The 20214-nt window shown below is 43.1% G+C and overlaps 1 protein-coding gene across 13 annotated transcripts in view; it reads left to right on the top strand.

Annotated features, from left to right (window-relative positions):
• The window catches only part of ST18 (ST18 C2H2C-type zinc finger transcription factor), a 372885-nt gene that overhangs the window by 294338 nt on the left and 58333 nt on the right, over window positions 1-20214 (top strand). For all 13 annotated transcript variants that reach the window (XM_082362994.1, XM_082362995.1, XM_082362997.1 and 10 more), the window contains 2 exons: window positions 11889-12091; window positions 18502-19296. In XM_082362994.1, coding sequence (XP_082219120.1) covers window positions 11889-12091; window positions 18502-19296 — 998 coding nt within the window. The remainder of the gene's footprint in view (window positions 1-11888; window positions 12092-18501; window positions 19297-20214) is intronic.

Here is a 20214-nt window from a genome sequence, read left to right on the forward strand (position 1 = left end):
AAAAAAGGCTACAAACCCCATCACTAGTCCGTGATCTTTACTTTGTGAATAAATGAGATCGTTTTCATTTCCTAAGGATGTGTCTGTGCCACAAACACAAATAGGACCTTGGTATTTGATAGATTTGGACCTGGTGCATAATAGTGTCTTTTATAAGTTGCCCACGATAAACATTTTTCCCCCTGAGTTGTCTGGCTGATTCACATGATCCTGAGTTTATTCACATGATCGTGAATGAAATATCAATTACCTTTATTATTTTGGTTCAAGAGTAACTTTTGGAGCAGACGTTTTCCGTGTGACTTTTACAGTCACTCTCACGTACTCTGTGTGATGTTGCCAATCAAAGATGAGGGTTGAAATGGCCTTTCTGAACTGAAATTGTTGCCTGTGCCTGGATCCTGGTCCAGCGTTCTAGTCAACAACCTCTGTAAAAACTTAACCTTCTCGTTCTGATTACCAAAAAATCAGATTATTCAAATTCACTTTGAATTCCAAGTTTTATGAGGAAGTTAAGTGTGTCTTCTTTCCTTGGAAGTGTGCGTGGAAGGTTTCTGGTCCTCGTCCAACTGTAGAAAGTGCTCACACGGTGCCTACATGATCGTAACCAATGCTCCGTGACCTCCAGGAAGGCCCCGAGTTACACACACATACATGCATAAAGTACAAATCAGTGTCATAAGGTATAAAGTCGGGGAGGAGACATGCAGGACGTCAGTCTCCTGCATGTCTCCAAACAAGATGAGGTGGGATGCTGATGAAATGGCAGGGTGAATGAAGCGTCTCATTCATGGGGGTGACGTGAAAATAACGTGAAGATGCTGGCATTTAAGATTTCTCTTTCTTTCAAGTTTGGGACTTACGACCCTTTCCCCAGGGACGAGCTGAGCAGCACAGCTGGTTCCTCCACAGCAAGCGGGGGGGGGGGGGGGAGCCTGACCATCTGGCCTGGGGAGCAAGGGCACCCCCAGCCCCTGCTGACAGCACCCAAGCCTCTTGCTTTTTTTTTTAATCGAAGTAGAGTTAGTTTACAATGTCTCTTGAGTTTTAGGTGTACAGCAAAGTGATTCCATTATACATATATATATTTTTTCAGATTCTTTTCCCTTATAGGTTATTACAAAATATTGAGTATATTTCCCTGTGCTATACAGTAGGTCCTTGTTGGTCCTTTTTTTAATTTAACCATTTTTGCAAGCATAGTGTGCTAATAGAATTTCTGCTGCTAGCTCAATTGCTACATAAAATTATGTAAAATACTGTGCTAGGGAAATTAGAGGGGATTGCTTTAATTTCTTCTAAAACTAGGTATTTGTGAATACGCACAAAAATGAATGTATATGGTCTTATCATATACTAACATGTTACACAAAGATAATGCACAGTATTTTTATCCTCATTATCATGGAATTTCACCACTCTCATTATTTTATTTTATCTTAATTTTTGGATAGGAATACAAACTAAGTAAAAAAAAAAAAATTTCAGATTATTGCCTAATTCATTAAAGCGAAAAGAGTAACTTTGAACTCAGTTCTACAAATGAATTTAACTTAAATTGTCAAGATGCTATTATTACTCAGCCGCATTTAATTTTTTTAGCAGATGCAATGTATGGTAAAATACTTATCAGAGCAACTAAGATGATGTGATAATCATTTAAAGTTTTTTTTTAAAGTAAGCCCATTTTAGGTATCTTCTCCTCAAATATGATATTTTGTTAAGGCAAACATTCATGAGCTCTGTGAATTTAAGTTTTATATTTCTTCATGATCAAAATAAGATCATTGTTTAATTTTTCTTAATACTTTTAGTTTTATAGTGCTATTTGACAAAGTTAATATAAAACCATATATATCTTATTGTTTTATATACTTTAGAACATATATTTGAAGTATTACTCAATAAATTAAAAAAACAAACAGTGTGGCTTTAATGACACCAAATTTGCTAACAAACAACAACAAATCTCCTTTTGTGTTGAAATTCTTTGTGAATTCTTGTGGTATCCTGATTCCAAAATCCACATAATAACCACCTCTTACTGTCTTTACTTTCTAATTTTATCTTAATAGATCCAACTTCTCTTCTTTCAGGGAAATCCCTATGACCTATCATGTTATATTTCTGAAGAGGCCAATGGGCTATTTATGTATTGCATGGCTAAGCTGTGGCTATACATTAATGAATCAATTAGTCAATCTATAGGCAGTTACAAGGAACTTGGCAATTCCACATTATTTCACTGAGATGCATCCTTTTCCTTTGGGTATAAATTGGAGGACATTTATATTTTGTTAGACTGTATTCCAAATTTTGGTGTATTCGTTTGTGTTTTAGTTGATGATTAAATATTGTTTCTTTTAAAATTTTGGTTCATGTGAGGATTGAACTGTCTTTAAAACTGACTGATTGTTCTGCCTTCTTGGAGAGCAGAGTTTGGGAATGACCAGTTGGTCATTTGGTCAATCCTTGTGTGGGCCAAGTAGGATTTCCTGAGTTATCTGCTCCTGTTAACTTAATTCTCCCTACCCCCCATACAAAAGCTGATGTGGATCTGTGACCTTTTGTTCCAAGGGGGTGAGAGGCCACGTGGTCTGAACAGCCAATGGGTAGCTTTCTCATGACTCTCCTGGGGAAAGGCAATTGCATCCAAGTCATCTTTATACACTTGCATCTGGGTGGAGTTCAACTTCCGGGCACATTTACCAAGCGTGACACCAAGACCCAGGCCTTACAGATGCCCAGGAGATAAGAAATGAACAAAAAGCAGTCTCCGTTCCCTTGTAGATGGTTCCAGTTTCCTGGGAGAGACAATGACAACTCAGAGGGCTAAGTTTTATAATCATGGAAAATGCCAAACCCACAGTGGCGTAAAAAGGATGTGTTCTGACAGCGTTTCCAGAATGACGTCCCAGAGGAAGGTGTGTCCGGCCAGCGGGGGGCTGAGAAGGTGGTGGGGCAGCAGGAGGCTTGAGGGGGTCTTCTTACCTCCTTCCACTGTTACTCAGGATTCAGAGCAAGTTTTATCATTATTATTATTATTAATTATTATTATTGCAATGTGGTTTTAACGGCTCGACTATTTTATGAACAAACTGTTGTGGATGTTATGCAATTAATTTATCACTCATAAAACTTAATCCCAATTAAATGAGGAAAAAGCATCTATTAGCTCTGGCCTTATGGGAAAAAAAATTCTCCCCTCTTATAAACCTGATATTATCAAATAACCTTGCCAATGGAATCAGTGTTCCATGACAGCAAACCAACCATCGATAGATAGCAACAACTTAGTCGCTGAATTGATGACATGAGTCATAGGAGAAGCTTAATTATAGGTTTACTGTGGGGTGCACGGCTCAGCTCTGTGAACACGAGCGCAGGCACAAGTTTCTCCGATGCGGCTGAGAGAGCTGGGCGTGGATTCAGGGACCATCCTCCAAGAAAGAACAGTGTCTCAGAGTCTTGTCTGTGTAAAAGTAAATTTGTCACTTGCGGTGGCCTGTACCTCTTGGGAATCAGGAGGCCCGTTTCCAATGAACAAGGGCTTAACTTCCCGCAGGGGCCTGTCTCATGATTTCGTGAAAGCTGGTCCAGTAGCCGCGAGAGGGCAGGGCACAGTGGGAAGCAGACCGCAGTGCAGTTGCTGCAGAAGCCAAGGCCGTTCCTCCTGGGCGCCCGGGGCTGGGATTGCTCCTCAGAGTTTGTCCCAGTCATTCTCTACTTTCTCTTCCATCCTTGGAAGGAGGCCCTCCCTCCTGGCCAAGCATCTCTGCTCATCTAGGCGGCTTACCTGGCAGTGGAAGTGAGACCCTCGTCCCTAAGGGAGCTCAGCCCTGCTCCCCAGGGCCTTCAGATGCTCTGGCTGCTGTCCATGGTGATTGGCTGTCAGGGCTGGGCCAGAAGGAACCAGGAGACGCCTCAGCGGGTCACTCAAGGGCCAGATGTGTTCTTCTCTGTCCCCTAAGGTAACAGCAGCCTTGCCGCTCCCAACGGTCAGGGCCCATTACTCCTGCCAGGATGGTGACTCTCTCCCTGGCCTGCTGGTCTCCCAGCCCAAGAAGCCCAAGTGACCAAGAGGCAGGCAGAGCCGAAAGTTTGATTGGACTCTTATGTGTCCCCTGGTGGAAGCACTCCCTCAGGGGACCAAGATCTTTAGACCCACGGGGGGTAGATTTGGGGTGTGAGATGTACAGATCCTTCAAGCTGGTCATTGGGAGTCATGGTAAACCAAACCATCCCTAATTCCTGTTAGTTCTTGGGCCCATGTATTCAGACTATGGAGGGCGTGGCATTACATAATGATCATCAAGCGTGCATATTGGCCCCAAAGAAGGCACGCCCTCTTGGCAGGGTATCTCCTTCAAGCCAGCATCTCAGCTATGCCTTCGAGAGGTTGTTCTATCACTCCATCAGGACTGCAGTTTCCAGGATGTGCAATATGTGATACCCACGGTGTATCCAATTATTCTCTTCCCATGGTCGTCTTCCTAACTGGGTCTCTTGGTCCGTGAGACGTATGAGAATTCTCGTTGATAGAACATTCAGATAGCAGTACTGTCTGAGGCTCTGAAGATGGGCCAGGCAAATCCATACCCAGAATATGTGTTAATTCCAGTCAAGTTGAATTGCTGCCCCTTCCACAGTGAAAAGTCCAGCGGCTGGTTGGCCTTCTCAAGAGATGGTGTCGTGTTGGGAGGTTGGCATTTATCTCTTCTGCTGACAGATTGGACAATGGGCTGCGAGAGCAGCTAAATCGGTCTTAGTGGGAGCCCTGCTGTGGGGCCTGTCCTGTCCCTCCATCCCTGCCATGATGTCTCCTCCACTATCAACTCCAGCGTAGGAAAGCCGAAGGCAGAGGCTAGCTGACTTCTCCTGACTAGGCCACTCTGTCTGGTTGGTGGTTGAATGCTTTTTCCTGGGTATGTGCTCTCTGGTGGGTGTCATCATGCAAGGAAAGACCTTCTCATCTCATACTAACTCTCACAGGTCCACCGGCAGGCGTCTTCCTTAGATCCCCTCGACCCTGATCTTCTAGGTAAACCATTCATGTCCTTGTCCCTGCTTGACCTTATGACTTAGTAGGTCTAATAGAAAGCAGTTCCTGATGGTCAGCTCTGGCCTCCCGGTCAGGGATTCTATCTCTAGAAAGTAGTAGTGTAGTTCTTTGCTGCAAATGGCGTGGCCTTGCTTCAGAAACCTGTGTCTCTGTGTTGCGATCCTTCCATGAGATCTTGCCGCAAACTCTGTGAGCATCTTTGCCTTTGACCACAGATGCCTACAGACATACCATAGGCTCTGCCAGCTTTTATGTCCCACCAGTGAGGCTGTCCTCAGTGCAGCCGGGACCCGCTCTGCAGCCCTGTCAAAGCTGGCCACCTTCCTTGTCACCCAAGCACGAATCAGCGCGGTAGTCCCGAGGGTGCAATATGCGGTCCCCAGAACCTAATCAGGCAATCTGGCATTGTGCCTCCTTCTCAGTGGTGGGAAGAGTAGATGCAAAACTTTGTCCTTTATTATCACTGGGGACACCTGAAATGCCCCAGGCCACTGAGCCCTCGAAGTGTCACTGATATGATGTGCCCCTGAATCTTTGTCTGTTTATCTTCTACCCTCTGGGGCACAGATGTCTTCCCAGAGCTTCTAAAATACTTGCCACTTCCTGCTTATCTGTTCTCATCAACACGATGTCATCAACCTCATCTACCCACGTGGTGATTTGTGGGACGCACGGATCATCCAGGCCCCTTCAGACTGTATTACGGCGGAGGGCAGCCGAATTGGCACACACCTCAGCAGGACTGTGGATCTGCCCTCTTTTCTATGTTACTGGAATGCTAACACTCCTGGTTTCGCTCTCTGATGGAGATGGAAAAGGATGTAATTGCCGTGTCAGTGACTGCAAAGCACATAGTTGAGTCTCTGTTAATCTGCAAAGCAAAGATCCCATGTTTCGGTCTAGCAACTGCAGTTAGAACTATTATTTGTCTGGGTTTGTGGCTGCCCGCTGTTAACCCCAGCATCAGTCTTACTAGGGTCTGCACTGGTGAATTTCAGGGAGAAATTGTAGGGACCACCAGCCATGCATCCTCTAAGTTTTAAGGGAGGCACTAATCATTGTCCTTTCTTCTAGAATAAGATGTTTGGGTTTGCTGTTTTGATGATGGGAAGGAGAAGTTTTAGAGGATTCCACTTATAATTCCACTTTGTCAACAAGCGAGTTATGTTTTTGCATTTACCTGGAGAAGAAAGAGCCTGAGCGCCTCTTCATTTGGGTATCAGTTCTTTTGCGATGTGCCTGCCATGTCTTTGCCCACTTTTTAAATTGATTCTCATTTTCTTATTTATTTGGAAGAATTCTTTCTCTTATTGGCCTTTTAATAACTGTTTTGAAGACTGTAACACACCTATAGAAGCAAGTACTTATCATAAGAGTAGAGCTCAGTGAATCTTTACGACCTGAACAAGCTCATGTAAACAGATCAAGAAACAGAATATTGATAGAAAGCTCTCCTTACTGGCTGGTATCTTTTGACGAATAAAGGTTCTTAAGATTAAGGTGTTCTAATTTATCAGTCTTTTCCTTTAAATTAGTGCTTTTTGTAAACTGCTTAAGAAGTCTTTGCCAAGGTCATGAAGGTATCTTCTCACATTTTTTTCTAGAAGTTTTATTGTTTTCCAGTGCATGGTTTAAATCCATAATCCTTTGGGAATTGTTTGCTGTATATACCATCAAGTAGAATCAAGCCTTTTTTTTTTTTCAGATAAATATCCAATTGACCCAATGCCAGTCACTGAAGAAAGAACCCTTTCCCCAATGACACCTTTGCCATAAATTGACCATATATGTGTGAGTCTATTTCTGGACCCAGTAGATGGAACATCTACTCTGTTCCTTTGCTCTATTTTTGTATGTTTGCACCAGAAACACCTATCTCAAGTACTAAGCGTGGCTTATGATAAACTTTTACATCCAAGATGCTTTTTGCTATTCTTGGTCCTTTACATTCCCATTCAAACTTTAGAGTTAACTTGTTCATTGCTAAAAAAAAAAAAAAAAAAAAAATTCTTCATGGGATTTTGTTTGGGATTGCATTAAATCTAGTAGATAAATTTGGGGAGAATTGAAATCTTGCAGTACTGAGTCTTTTATTCCATGAACATTTTTTATTTCTTCATTTATTAAGATCGTCTTTAATTTTCTCAAAATGTTATTTGTTTTGTATAAGTTTTACATGTCTTGCGTTAGACTTATTCCTCAGTATTTGGTATTTCTATGCATCATAAATGGTTTTATTTTAAAATTTTTTCTAATGTTTTTATCACTGGTTTATAGAAGTTCAAATCATTTTTAATAGTGACTTCACTTAAGTTACTTCCTTATTTTAATATTTTATCTGTAGATTCTTTGGGGTTTTTCTCAAATACAGTCATGTCTCTGAAAATAATAATGGTATAATTTTTTTTCTTTTTCAATCATCATACCTTTGTTTTTTCCTGACAGTCTTTTTAATTCAAATTCATACTTCCTGGTCCCTTCCCATGAGTCTGTGGTATTTTGCCTAATTAGAAGAAATCAGTAGGAATACCCACTATGAATTTTCCATGGAAATGTTGGAGCATGTAAATAGTTTCCTTAGACTCAGGGATTTATAACTTCCATTTGTTTTTCTGTTTTATTCTTTTGGGGGGATCTACCCAAAATGTATCTATTGCTGAACCTACATTTTTTAAATTAATTTTTATCGGAGTATAGTTGATTTACAATGTTGTGTTAGTTTCTGCTGTACAGCAAAGTGATTCAGTTATATGTGTGCATATATCCACTCTTTTTTAGATTCTATTCCCATATATGAACCTACATTTTTAATTGTGTTACACATCTTTTGGTAACTTGCATTGAGGATTTATTACTGTGGAAAGTGGAAAATAAGCTGGAAAATTGTTCTAGAGTCCAGTGTTCATTATACAGATTTGGGGGGATTCACAGTTCCCCACTTTATTGTACTCTCTCCCGAAACCTGAAAGGTCAGTGAATTTGACTTCTAAACAGACCTCCAGCAATGAGACTATCATTAGTGTTATTGACTGTTGTTTTCCTCTATCACCTTTTGAATAAAATTTCAGCCATATGTTGTCATCAAAGGGAGTACCGTTTCCAATTAGAATTCGAGTTTCTAAATGGAAGCATTTTTCAAATAGGTAACCAAAAATTTCAGGTAAAACTACAGATCCTTTAAAGATGTTTTAATAAAATCAAAACTGCAGATATGAAATATGGCGCTGAAAGGTATTTGGCTCATTGGTAACGTCCCCTGGAGGACTCTGAATGTTTAAAGCAACAGTTTGATTGAATAGAACAATAAATGCAGGGCTGAGTGTGCTTTTTCCCTTTCTTTCTCATCTACTAGAAAAATATAGATAATAGAGCTCATTTATTTCCTTAACATTTCAGAGCTCCACAGATGGGAAAACACAACCCAGTGGAAATTATTTCTGGCAACCTTGAGAAGATATGTTAGCATTTTGTGGCATTTCTTTCAGTGACATGTAAAGCCTGGCTTTCCCTCATTGCAGTGTCACAGTGAAGTGTCACAATAAAGCCAAAATAGTGTGCCCTCAGGGAAAACGCGGGAAAGGGACCATTTTCCATGCACACACAAAGGGTAATATTTATTATAAAGCCTTCCATTTTAGCTCCAAGTGCTGCCTGGGCCATAGCTACTTTGCAGTGGAGAAATGCACAGAAAGGGAGATTTCAAGCAAATGTTATGTATAAATCTAATGTAATTTATGTGAATACAAATACCATGTTTAAAAGTAGAATGCTTTTATGGACACACAAGCTTGGAGAGTCTGTGCAGGTGGTGCTCAGCCTGGTTTTGATGGAGTCCAAGGTGCAGAGAGTCAGAACCAGGAGTCCGAACAGCCCTGTCTTGACCTATTTTTGTCACTCGCAGCACAGATGTCACCTTCTTTACCTATGACATGTGATAACATGGGAATTATTATCCCCCTTTGTTGGCTAAGGAATTTAGTGTTCCAAAAGATTCAATTAATTCATTACAGATGGCACAGCCAATATTATTTAGGGAACTTCATACACAGTGTCAAATACAATACTTTATTTGAAGCTAAATTTGTTTTTTTGTTTGTTTTTATTCCATTTTTTTAATTTAATTTTTTTTATACAGCAGATTCTTATTAGTCATCTATTTTATACATATTAGTGTATACATGTACTTTCGATAAAACCTCAACATCCTTTTCGTCCTTCCACAAGTTATTATTTGGACCCAGATACTGAACTTGATTTTTCTTATCATTAATGTCTTCTCGTCACGTTCGTTCTACTGCCCCCGACTGTGGACATGTCGGGGGGCAGGGCGGTGTCTTAGCCACGTTTTGCAGCATTTTTCTTTGCTGCAGCTCGGCCTCATCTCCCGATCTAATGAGTGTCCCGAATCATTGGGAACAGCCCTGTGGTAGGCGGGTTCCTCCGGCTGGAGCGGTGGCTGGTTTATTCGGGTCCCACTCCACCCGGTTGTCAAAGGCAGATGGAAACTACCCAGGTTCCTTGTTCTGATTCGGCAACATGTAGGAGAGCATGAGCTTTGGGGACCAGCGGACCAGACTCAAATATCAGCCCCACCAATTACGGGTCACGTGATTTGGGGAATGTTCCTTGTCTTTCTATGTAAACTTGGATAATAATATTAGCAAGACGAAATCTGTAAGGATCTTACCGGAAGTACACGTTCAGCCGCATCCATCACCCCAGCCACCAAAGAAAGGAATGGCGTTTGTCTGACCGACCAAGCCCACCAGCCCGGGACTCTTTGATCCGTGTTTCCTGGCGCTGACAAAGCTTTGTTTGAATAGACTTTCTCAGCCTTCTTCCCAGTGCCCATGCTAGGCTAACATGAGCGTTTAGAATCCACCTTCTTCCCCCGCTTTAATAGCTGCGTGTCATTTGCCAGGAGCGTCTCCTTTTCCCTAAATCTTCCTGCTTCGGGATGATGGTTAGCGGCCTCGCTTGTGGTATCCCCTGAGCATCCTGGATGGAGACTCACTCGATTTAGAAGACTTTGGTTTACGGGCCTTGAACTCTCTGCACATTCCTGGGAACTCTGCCCTCCCGCCCCTCCCCCTTCAGAGGTCTTTCCCCAGGACAGAGCAGGCTCCTGCGTGGGGGGGGGGGTCTGCTGCTCTGCACGTTGCTGCCCTGACACGGGACGCGCGTGTTGTAGACCGTTCTCTTTGACAGGCCGGGCCCGGGCCGTGCAGGCCTGCCCTTTCCAGTGTCCTCACAGAGGCACGCGCGCTCCTGCTCACCTGCTGAGATGCTCTTCCGCTCCATCGCCTGTGCATGGTCACTTTATTTTTTTTTTTTTTAAGATTTTTTGGATGTGGACCATTTTTTAAAGTCTTCATTGAATTTGTGACAATATTGCTTCTGTTTTATGTTTTGGTTTTTTGGCCGCGAGGCATGTGGGAGCTTAGCTCCCCGACCAGGCATCGGACCCGCACCCCCTGCGTTGGAAGGAGAAGTCTTAACCACTCGCCAGGGAAGTCTCCATGGTCCCTTTAAATTTGGGCTCATCAGAGAAATTTTGCCAAAGCACGTTAGTTTATTTAGGAAACTCACTGTTCTCTTCCTCATCAGGATAATCTTCAGCTCTCAATGTTTAATCTTTTGCGAGAGACTTCTAACCCTCTCGGATTATCTCTCCTTCCGGAATCTCTTTCTTCCCCAGAAGGAAGAGCACTTTTTTTTCTTCTGAAGTTTTAAAATCTACTCTTCTAAATTCAAGAATTCGTGTGTGATGCTAATCAAATAATTTTCACGAATGGGCCACCATTGGTGTTTCTCTGCCTTGATGCTTCAGAACAATTTAAGGCCTTGTCTTAGTAATAATGCTGAATATTCAGTCTTCTTTTAGCGATGGAGTAATATCTCATTACTCTGAGTCCAGATTCTCTGCTCCGGATCTTTTTATCTTAAGTTTGCATTTTTCTTCAAAGAGCGTTTAATAAATACATGTCAGAGACTCACTGTTGGCTAAACCCTCTGGTCTTCCTGGGTCTTGCCAAGAGAATTGTTTGTCTTAACTTCAGCACATAGAGTGAGCTGCGTTAATGCCAAGTGAGCTATATGTAGGAAATCTCTTTTGAAAGGGCCATCCTCAGGAGGACTTCCAAATAAAACTGTACGAGAACAGGAGGAAGGATAAACTGTGGTCCATGTTTGTGAAACCCAATCTTATTTCTCCTCCTTTTATTTGTTTGTTCTGTGTGCCAAATGGGTAAGAACCAAACGGCAGAGTGCCGTAAGCATCTTTCCACTTCTTTCTGGGACTGGAGATGGGCTGATCAGATGTTCACAGCTTGTCCCCCGCTTAATGCCCTGTCTTTCAAGTCAAAGCCCGGGATATGGCATCTCAAGGTTGACATGCAACTGTGGCAGAGATAAGCAGTTTCAGTAGCAAACAACTATCCGAAAAGCCTTGTGATTTATCCATACTGGACACGTTTTCTTGTAGCTGGTGGTATATTTTTCACATTAGCTCTTTCTTGGGATTAGCAAACCAGTGCAAATCTTGTTTCATCCCTCCCTGGGTATTTAGTGTAGTGCCAGGCAAAGCACAGATTAACGTATGCTTACTCAGGATTAAGGATTTTTTTTTTTTTTTAGCTCTTCTGATCGGCGGTAAAATAGAATCTACACAGTTCAGTGAATTCAGCGGATGGGCTGTTTGCATTAATGCCGACAACTAACCCCAAACCTTGGGTCCCAGGTTTCTTTGGTCGTGCTTGGTGATGGTCGAAGGGCAGACAGCTGTGAACTCTTTCACCATGTTCTTAATCCGTCTCCGTTACTGCAGCGCTGCTCACGACTGCTCCACGGCCAAGAAGAGGAGAGCCGGGGAGCAGGCTTTGGGGGTGCCGGTCAACAAGAGAAAGTCCCTGCTTATGAAGCCCCGACACTACAGCCCCAGCCAGGACTGCGAGGAGGGACGGGCTGAGCGGACGGCGGACGCCTTGGGGCAGGACGGCCCCCCGGAGACCCACCGTCACCCCGGCGCAGGTAGCGAGGAGGAGTGGCCCCAGCTTGACTTCCTCCCCGCACACAGAGCCAGGCCCACCTTAGGGGAACATGCCGTTTGTATGGTGGGAAAAGCAAATCCCAGCGTGAGAGCAAAACCAGACATTGGTTTCCCTCAGCATCCGCTAGTGAGGACAGGTTTTCCTTCCAAAACTCTGGGGAGTCTAAGCCCAAGCCACAGGGCACAGAACATCCTTGCCCCCAGGCACCGGTTTGGACCGGGCCTCTTTCCGAAGAAAATAAAAGCGACTAAGCCCCAAAGTTGAAGAGGACCTTGACTCCCTAATGGGGTGGATGTCTAGTCCCTGAAAGATAAAACCCCTGCAAAATAAGCTTTAAGATATTCCTGATATGACGTATGAGACGCAGTCTCTTTTTTGAAATTTTATTTTGTTAATTTTTTACGGAAGTACGGTTGATTTACAATATTATATTTGTTTCAGGTGTACAGCATAGTGATTCAGTATTTTTACAGATTATACACCATTAAAAGTTATGACACGATAATGGGTATAGTTCCCTGTGCTGTATGGTATATCCTTGTTGCTTATCTGTTTTACACGTGATAGTTTGTGCCTCTTAATCCCCTGCCCCTAATTTTTTTTTGAAATTTTAGGATGTGCTTCTCCGCAGTTTGCGGTCACCCCTACTAGACCCTGGTTGTCCCAGTGCCTCCAGGACCTGGGCCATCACAGACCACTTTGTGCATGAGGCTAAAATCGAAGGACATGCAAAATGTCTCAAAAGTTTATTTTAGAAAATACATGGAAATCTAAAGCTTGACCTTTTAGGAAATGAAACTAGATGTGTGTATGTTCTATTACATACACATTTTTTTCTGAATGTGAGTTTTTAAGGAATCAAAATATACAAAATAAGTTGTTACTTGAAAAGAAGTATAAATTATACAAACCAAAGGCAACGAGCTTCTTAGATCATAAATATCTATTGCATATAGAAAGGTAGTAATTGCAGTAGGTGTTAATAGAAAAGATATAAAAGCATATTGACTGAGTGAGCACAGATCTCAGATCACAATCATCAGCTCTCCAGTAATCTCGGCTTACAAGTAATTGGAGATTCTGTAGTTAAAACAGTTGTATTCTGATTTGCTAGTGTTTGGCTGAATTTTCTGGCTTTTGTGTATTTAACATATGGCTTAAAGCCTCATGGCTCATCTGTAAATTATAATCATCCTTGACTTTTTTTGTTTGTTTCCTTGAGCTGGTCAGTTTTTTGTTGTTGTTGTTGATTCACGAAAATTGTAGGTTGAATCTAGTACTAGGGAAAGTCCTTGAGTCAGTATGGTTAGGTATATATAATTCATCTCGCTGACATTAATTCACCAAGTGTTTAAGAAAATGGGTATCTTTTACACCAACACATTTTGCAGGCGCCCTGAGGACCAGGACTGTACCTGCCCACCAGCTTCCCACCTTCTTTTGTAGCTGAATGATCATTGTAGATGCTTGATAGTAACCAGGAAAATATACTGTCAAATATTCTCAGTTAAATATTCACTTATAAGCACTGATGGACTTCTATCTGCAGCTTCACAAATGTTCACTCTTTAGTATTAGAGCCACTGCTAATCATAATGAATATGCTAAAATTACAGCCGTAATGGCCATTATTTTTGAATTCTTAATATATTCCAAGCATATAAATCATATCACTTAATCCACCCAACATTGATGTGAGTGTGTATTATTATGGCCACAATTTTACAAATGAGACCATTGAGGACAAAGGGATTTAATGCTAAAGGTAACGCAGCTTGTAGGTGTTGGAAAGAAGATAATTAGGAAACAATTGAAGGACAAGCAAAATAACTATTTCCCAGCTAACCGTGCTCCATAATCCAGTCCTTCCCATGCTCTGACCACCTTTGGAAGGCAAGTTGGGCAAAGTCCCTACAACGTCAAATCACGAAGTCACATTTCCAGAAATGACAGGTCACAGATGCTTCTCTCCCTGGTCGAGAGAGGAAAAGTCTAAGCTGCCTTCAGCCCTCTGAGCAAGTGGCCCCCAGCCCCCGGAAGGCAAGAGAGCTGAGTTTGCGCCCAAGCCCAGCATAAGGGCTTTCATCTACCATCTCGGTCACTCCAGGCGCCCCAAGGTCTTCACCTGACCAGGTGTGTGCCCAATTTTGTCTTCAGCAGGCGGTTCAAGTGATGAGAGAGGGTTAGGCTCACGAAGGCTGAGGTCACGAGCTTGAATCCCTTTAATGGCAAAATTGTGCCCCATGCCCTCCCCTGGCTGTCTTTCAAAGAGCTGCAGGTGGGCGTTAAGGATGATAGAAGAAATTTTGGACAAAACCATGCAGATGCACATTTTTCACTGCGGCAAACAGAAGATGACCTTGCAGAGCCCTCTCAGGAGGCAGGACAAACTTGTGTGTTCCCAGTGCAGACGAGGGAAAGAAGCGGGGTGAGCCGGTGTGTGAGGTCCTCCCGGGTTGTGAGCACGTGATCGTGATTCCAGGAAACCCATCACACCTGTGGAGGCTCTGGGAGCTGGGATGATACTTTGAATATCTTATCTCTCAACAAACAACAAATAAGGGATAAGCCACTCCCATTTTAAAACTTTGAAAGACGAATTCATTTTTTAGGGCTTTTATTCCCAGCAAAATTGACATACTCAGGAGGCCTGGAAAACTAATTTACCTGTAAAAGGTCACTTAGATAGTTACAGAAACAGAACTAAAATCTGAAATCCAGTTGTACTAAAGGAATCAAACTCAAAACGTGATTTTCAGAGGATTTCTTTTGTTTAAGTTGTTTTGATGCAGAACAGTTGATACCTATGGAGAATCCGCTAGCAGGTAACTTCAGGATTGCCAGACCCCTCAGAGGAGAGACTTTGGTTTAAAGCAAATCAACACATGTGAGCTTTTACATATCAGGCCGAAAGAAAGTTTATTTATTTATTTTTTTGCTCTGTAAGGAAAGTGTTGTCCTGCTCCAGCCCCAGAAGTGCACCTGAGGAATTTTCTACCCTATGTTGTTGTGAGATGCACTTTGTTAGTTTTTGTTTGTTGTTGTGTTTGCCTTTACGTGTTTTTCTTTATACTTTAAGGATTGTTGTTTTTCGTTACAAGTTACCTGACAAGTGTATTCTGGTATTTTCCTATAAATTCATTCTTGAAAGTATCCAAATGTGGGAAAATAGTAGGCACCTGGCCGTGGGTCTGGATCTCAGTCCCCCACTGGCTGGTGGTGTGAACTTGAGCAAGCCCTTGGCTCTTTAGAACCCTGGTTTCCCGCCTGTAACAGGGAGTCGAAAGTACTTTTCTTGTAGTTGTTGTGAAGATTAAATGAAATGAGTAACTGAACACCATGCCAGGAACATACCAGTTCATTGTCTTAGCATGTCACAGGGTCATCCCGTCATTGGGACATCAGATCATCCTCGTTTTAAAGATGAGGACCCAGGACTCGGGAGACATCGGCCTGCCCGAGGCCATACAGGCAGGTGGTGCTGGGCCAACCACACGACCCCAGTCTCTGGACCTCAGACCCGGGAGGTCTCCCTCCACGCCGTGCACGGACCCTCCCAGTTGGTGAGCATAGCAAGTGTGACGTGGATGATGGTGAACTTGGCTGAGTCCTCTTTACACTTGGGCTGTGACCTTCCACAGCGGGCGTGGTCACCCTTACTCTGAATGAAAAACGGGCCGCACCTTATCTGGGTGGACGCTCCCATGTCTCCTCTGCCATTGCTGACTCTACCGTAGTAACAGGGAAGAGAGAAGGAGCCATCCTTCACCGCATACCTGTTGGGTGGCACCTGCTTTCCTGTGAGGGTGAGGCTCAGAAAGGGTGAGGAACCCATCGGAGTTGGCACAGAGACACACGCCAGGCCCGGAATCAAACGAGGTCCCTAACGCAGGGCTCTTTGGGTTATGTCAGTGGCAAAAGCACAAAAGAGACCACCGGGCCACCCCGGAAAACAAAAACACACAAGCACAGAAAAAGTAGGCAGCCTGTTACAAAGCTGGGGGGAAGGGGCGCCCCGTCGCAGATCTGTCTGCTCAAAAGCAAGCTCAACTTCTCTCTTTGTGACGATGACAGTGATGGCAGAGGGGGGTGGGCGCGTGGGAAGTTGGTCTGCAGGTTTGCAGAGCACCCCTGGAAACCCCGCGGGCGACACATGAAGGCACCTCTACCAGCAGGGCTCCTCTCTTTCTGAAGAATAATTAATAAATATTTTCTTTTAGCATATAACCAACAGTTGAACCAAACAATTATGTAAACTGGAAATGACCCAAAACGCTCGCCTTGGCAGCGGCTCGGTGACACGCATCGTCGGGCACACGTGCATTGCTGTCACCCCCGCCTCTCTGGTGATCTGCACTTAATAGGAATATTTTAAACTATGTAGCTAAGCAACAGAGGTAATTGTTGCTTTCTAGAGCTTTTGTTAGCACTCTCACACAGCCCAAATATGCATAATTAGGTATAATGTCTATAAATCATTATTGTACACATGTGGGTAGTTAAGTGGAGTTGAGAGAATAGTTCAATGAATTGAGCATATTCACTGAAAATGCTTTTTATTTGTTTTCTGTAGTTCATAATATTCTAAAATTATCATAACCCTTTACACTTTCTCTTAATAGCCAACTGTGATATTGAGAAAAACTTCATTTGCATTTTAGACTATGTTTAATATATTATTTAAACCTGGAGTTCCTCTGATATGAATTCAGGAGAGGATACACCATCCTCTCAAATATTATGTGCTGGTTTCGCCAGCCTCTTTTCTAGGAAGTAAAATGTTAAATTTTTCAGTTTATGTTGAATAGATCCCAACAAAAGACTGCACTCTATAATCAGCATTATTTAAAGGGGCTAGTGTTGTGACTGAATTCTTCCCTTCATCCAAAAATGCTTTTAGTTACTATGGCAATATTTACTTGATCCTGGCAGTCCAGTGTTGATTTAGGGAGATAATTACCAGAAAGGAAGATGATGGAGATGCATTTTTGAGTGTCCTTGTCAGACACAATGTTTATAAAAAATTAAACGAGACCCAAAAAAGGCACATTGTCTTCTGCACAGACACCCTCTCCCACAGCCCTTCCACAGGATGGCTGTGCTTTTCTTTCCTCCCAAGATGTTTATTAACGCAGAATGCACTTCACCTGGTGTCTTTAACAGTCTTTAAGGGGGCTTATTATTTTGTGTTCCCATCCGCCACCCTGCCTTTAGAAACACAGAAATAGTCCTGCTTCTTCTTCTTCTTCTTCTTTTTTTTTTTTTTTTTGTCTTAGTGACTGCCAGGGACCACTGCCTGATTATCTGGTGCATTTCACAGCCTGGCGATCGCTGGGCACCGAGCTCCCTGGACCCCGCCATGTGCGCGGCCAGGGCTGGGGCACTGGCGAATCTGCACCTCAGGTGGTGTGTTTGCACCGGGACAGGCTTGGGGAAGATGACTGTACATATAAATATATACACACACACAATCTGTCACCCCGACTGGGCCACTGCCAAGAGGGAAGGGGGTGACATGGACAGCTGCTCTGGGCCGGTGGACACCCCATGGACAGACTGGCGCTTGGGGGGTGGGCGCTCTCCTCAGTCCCAGGCCTTCTTGACCATCAGGACTGAGAACAGCTGGTTAGCATTCAGCATCCTCCAACCGTCCCCACTCCTGACTCATCTCCTTTTTACACAAGTGCATGCAGGTACCAGGCCAGAAACTGAGCTACTGTTGAAGATATTATTCCATCGTGTTCATTCTCCCATTTACTTGTGTTTCCCTTGGCATGGCGTCTTCGTGTGACAATTACGACAGTGATCAGGGAGTCTTGAGAACCTCAGGCTTCTTTAGTTACCATCTTGTGTAGATGTGTTGTGTATTTTAGCTAACATTCCGTAAAATCTGAAAGTATGTTTGGGACTCTACGGAGGCAGAGAAAATCAACCAAATAAGCTTTGAAAATATATTGCCACTCTAGCAGAGAAATTCGATGAATACTTCCTTTTTATAATGTATAGTAGGACATATGTTTAATTTTCTTCCGGTTGACTGAGATTTGCAAATATAAGAGGTACAGTAACACGAATTTCACATTCAGGACTCTGTGATGGTTGAGTATTTATTTCAGTAACTAGACGAGCTTAGCTCTGACATGCTGAAAATTAGAATAGCTCGTCTCTTTGAAGGCAATTCTCAGAATATTAAGGTCTGAGTTTTGTTTTGTTTTGTCAAGAGGGTATATATTTTTCTACCCAATGTTTATATAATTGATGGAGCCCACATATTCACATATTGCATGTATTATATATGTATATGTCTATCTATTTATCTATCACTGTAATTTCCTTAAAATACTTTTTGTTCTTGTTTTTCAAATACTGGCTTTCTTTTTTCCCTACAAGAAATCATGATAAAACCCATGGAAGAGAAGCTTCATTCAACTGCACAAGAAAATTCCGATGGGAAGGAAGACAGATACGGCCTTTATCAAGAGCTCGTGGTCAAATCGCTAATGCATTTGGGGAAATTTGAAAAAAATGCATCTGTTCAGACCATAAGTGAGAACTTAAATGACAGTGGCATCCAGTCTCTAAAAGCAGAGGGGGATGAAGTGGATGAGTGCTTTATGGTTCATTCCGATGATGGAAAAGACAAAATCGATGATTCGCAGCTGCGGTTCTGCTCCTCTGACGACAATGAAAGTAACTCTGAAAGTGCAGAGAATGGTTGGGACAGCGACTCCAACTTCTCAGAAGAAACCAAACCTCAGAGCGTCCCAAAGTATGTTCTAGTGGATGATAGGAAAGACCTACTGGAAGTTCCTGAAATAAAAACTGAAGGTGACAAGTTTATCTCTTGCGAAAGCACATGTGATTCGGAAACAGAAAGGAGAGACCCACAGAACGCTGCCGTGGGCCCGTCAGATGGCCCAGCCCAGCCCTCGTTCCCCGGGAGTAAGGAGGAGGACCGCAGCCACGGGTGTCCGGCCGCGGGGGTGGAGGAAGCCGCTGCCCCGGAGAAAGCCAAGGGGAACTTGAGTTTGCTGGAGCAGGCGATCGTCCTGCAGGCTGAGCGAGGCTGTGTTTTCCACAGCACCTACAAGGAGCTAGACAGGTTTCTGCTGGAGCATCTCTCGGGGGAGAGGAGGCAAACCAAAGTCACTGACGTGGGCGGAAGACAAGTCTTTACCAATAAACGTAAGACACCGTTTTGCTTCTGTTTTATTTAAAATTGCTTTAGAGTTGGGTGGGGGGAAATGAGTAAGATTTGATTTCTTCTCCCAGATAGCTTTTTGACAGCACAATTTAAAAACCTAATTTATATTTGAAAATTAACAAATTTTTTTTCCTACTCTCTAGATTGTTCTCAGATTAAAGCTTGGTCGGTTTGTAGGGTTTTAACTCACACAAAAAAAGACCATTGCCTGTGTTTCTTTTTTTTTTAATTAATTTATTTATTTATTTTTGGCTGTGCTGGGTCTTGGTAGCTGCGTGTGGGCTTTTCTCCAGTTGCAGCATTGCAGTGAGTGGGCTTCTCATTGTGGTGGCTTCTCTTGTTGCGGAGCACGGGCTTTAGGCACGCGGGCTTCAGTCGTTGTGGCTCGCGGGCTCTAGAGCACAGGCTCAGTAGTTGTGGCGCATGGGCTTAGCTGCTCCGCAGCATGTGGGATCTTCCTGGACCAGGGCTCGAGCCCGTGTCCCCTGTGTTGGCAGGCAGGTTCTTAACCACTGCGCCACCAGGGAAGCCCAACCTGTGTTTCTTTTAATATGACTGCTTTTAAAAAATATATCGTACTTGTTAAAAAGTACTATATTGGGTATGTTAGAAGTACATTTGTATTTACTGGATTTTAAATCATTTTATGAATCAAATCAATTCCAGAAATTTAATTTTTCTTTCCCACCCTCTTTCTGGGATCATCTGACTGCTTTTGAGCTTCAAAATAGTGTCAAGCTACTTGTAAGCCAGGCAGGATGCTCTGATCCCTTAGGACAAGACTGGATGTTAATGCCTTTATAAGCCTGTGCTTTTACAAGCTCTCTAACTGAGGGTCCACAAACATCTGGACCAAACTTGGATGAGACAGTCAATGTGCTCGGAGGAGACCTGAAAAC

The sequence above is a fragment of the Balaenoptera borealis genome, assembly GCF_965194805.1.
Source record: "Balaenoptera borealis genome assembly, chromosome: 17".
NCBI lineage: Eukaryota > Metazoa > Chordata > Mammalia > Artiodactyla > Balaenopteridae > Balaenoptera > Balaenoptera borealis.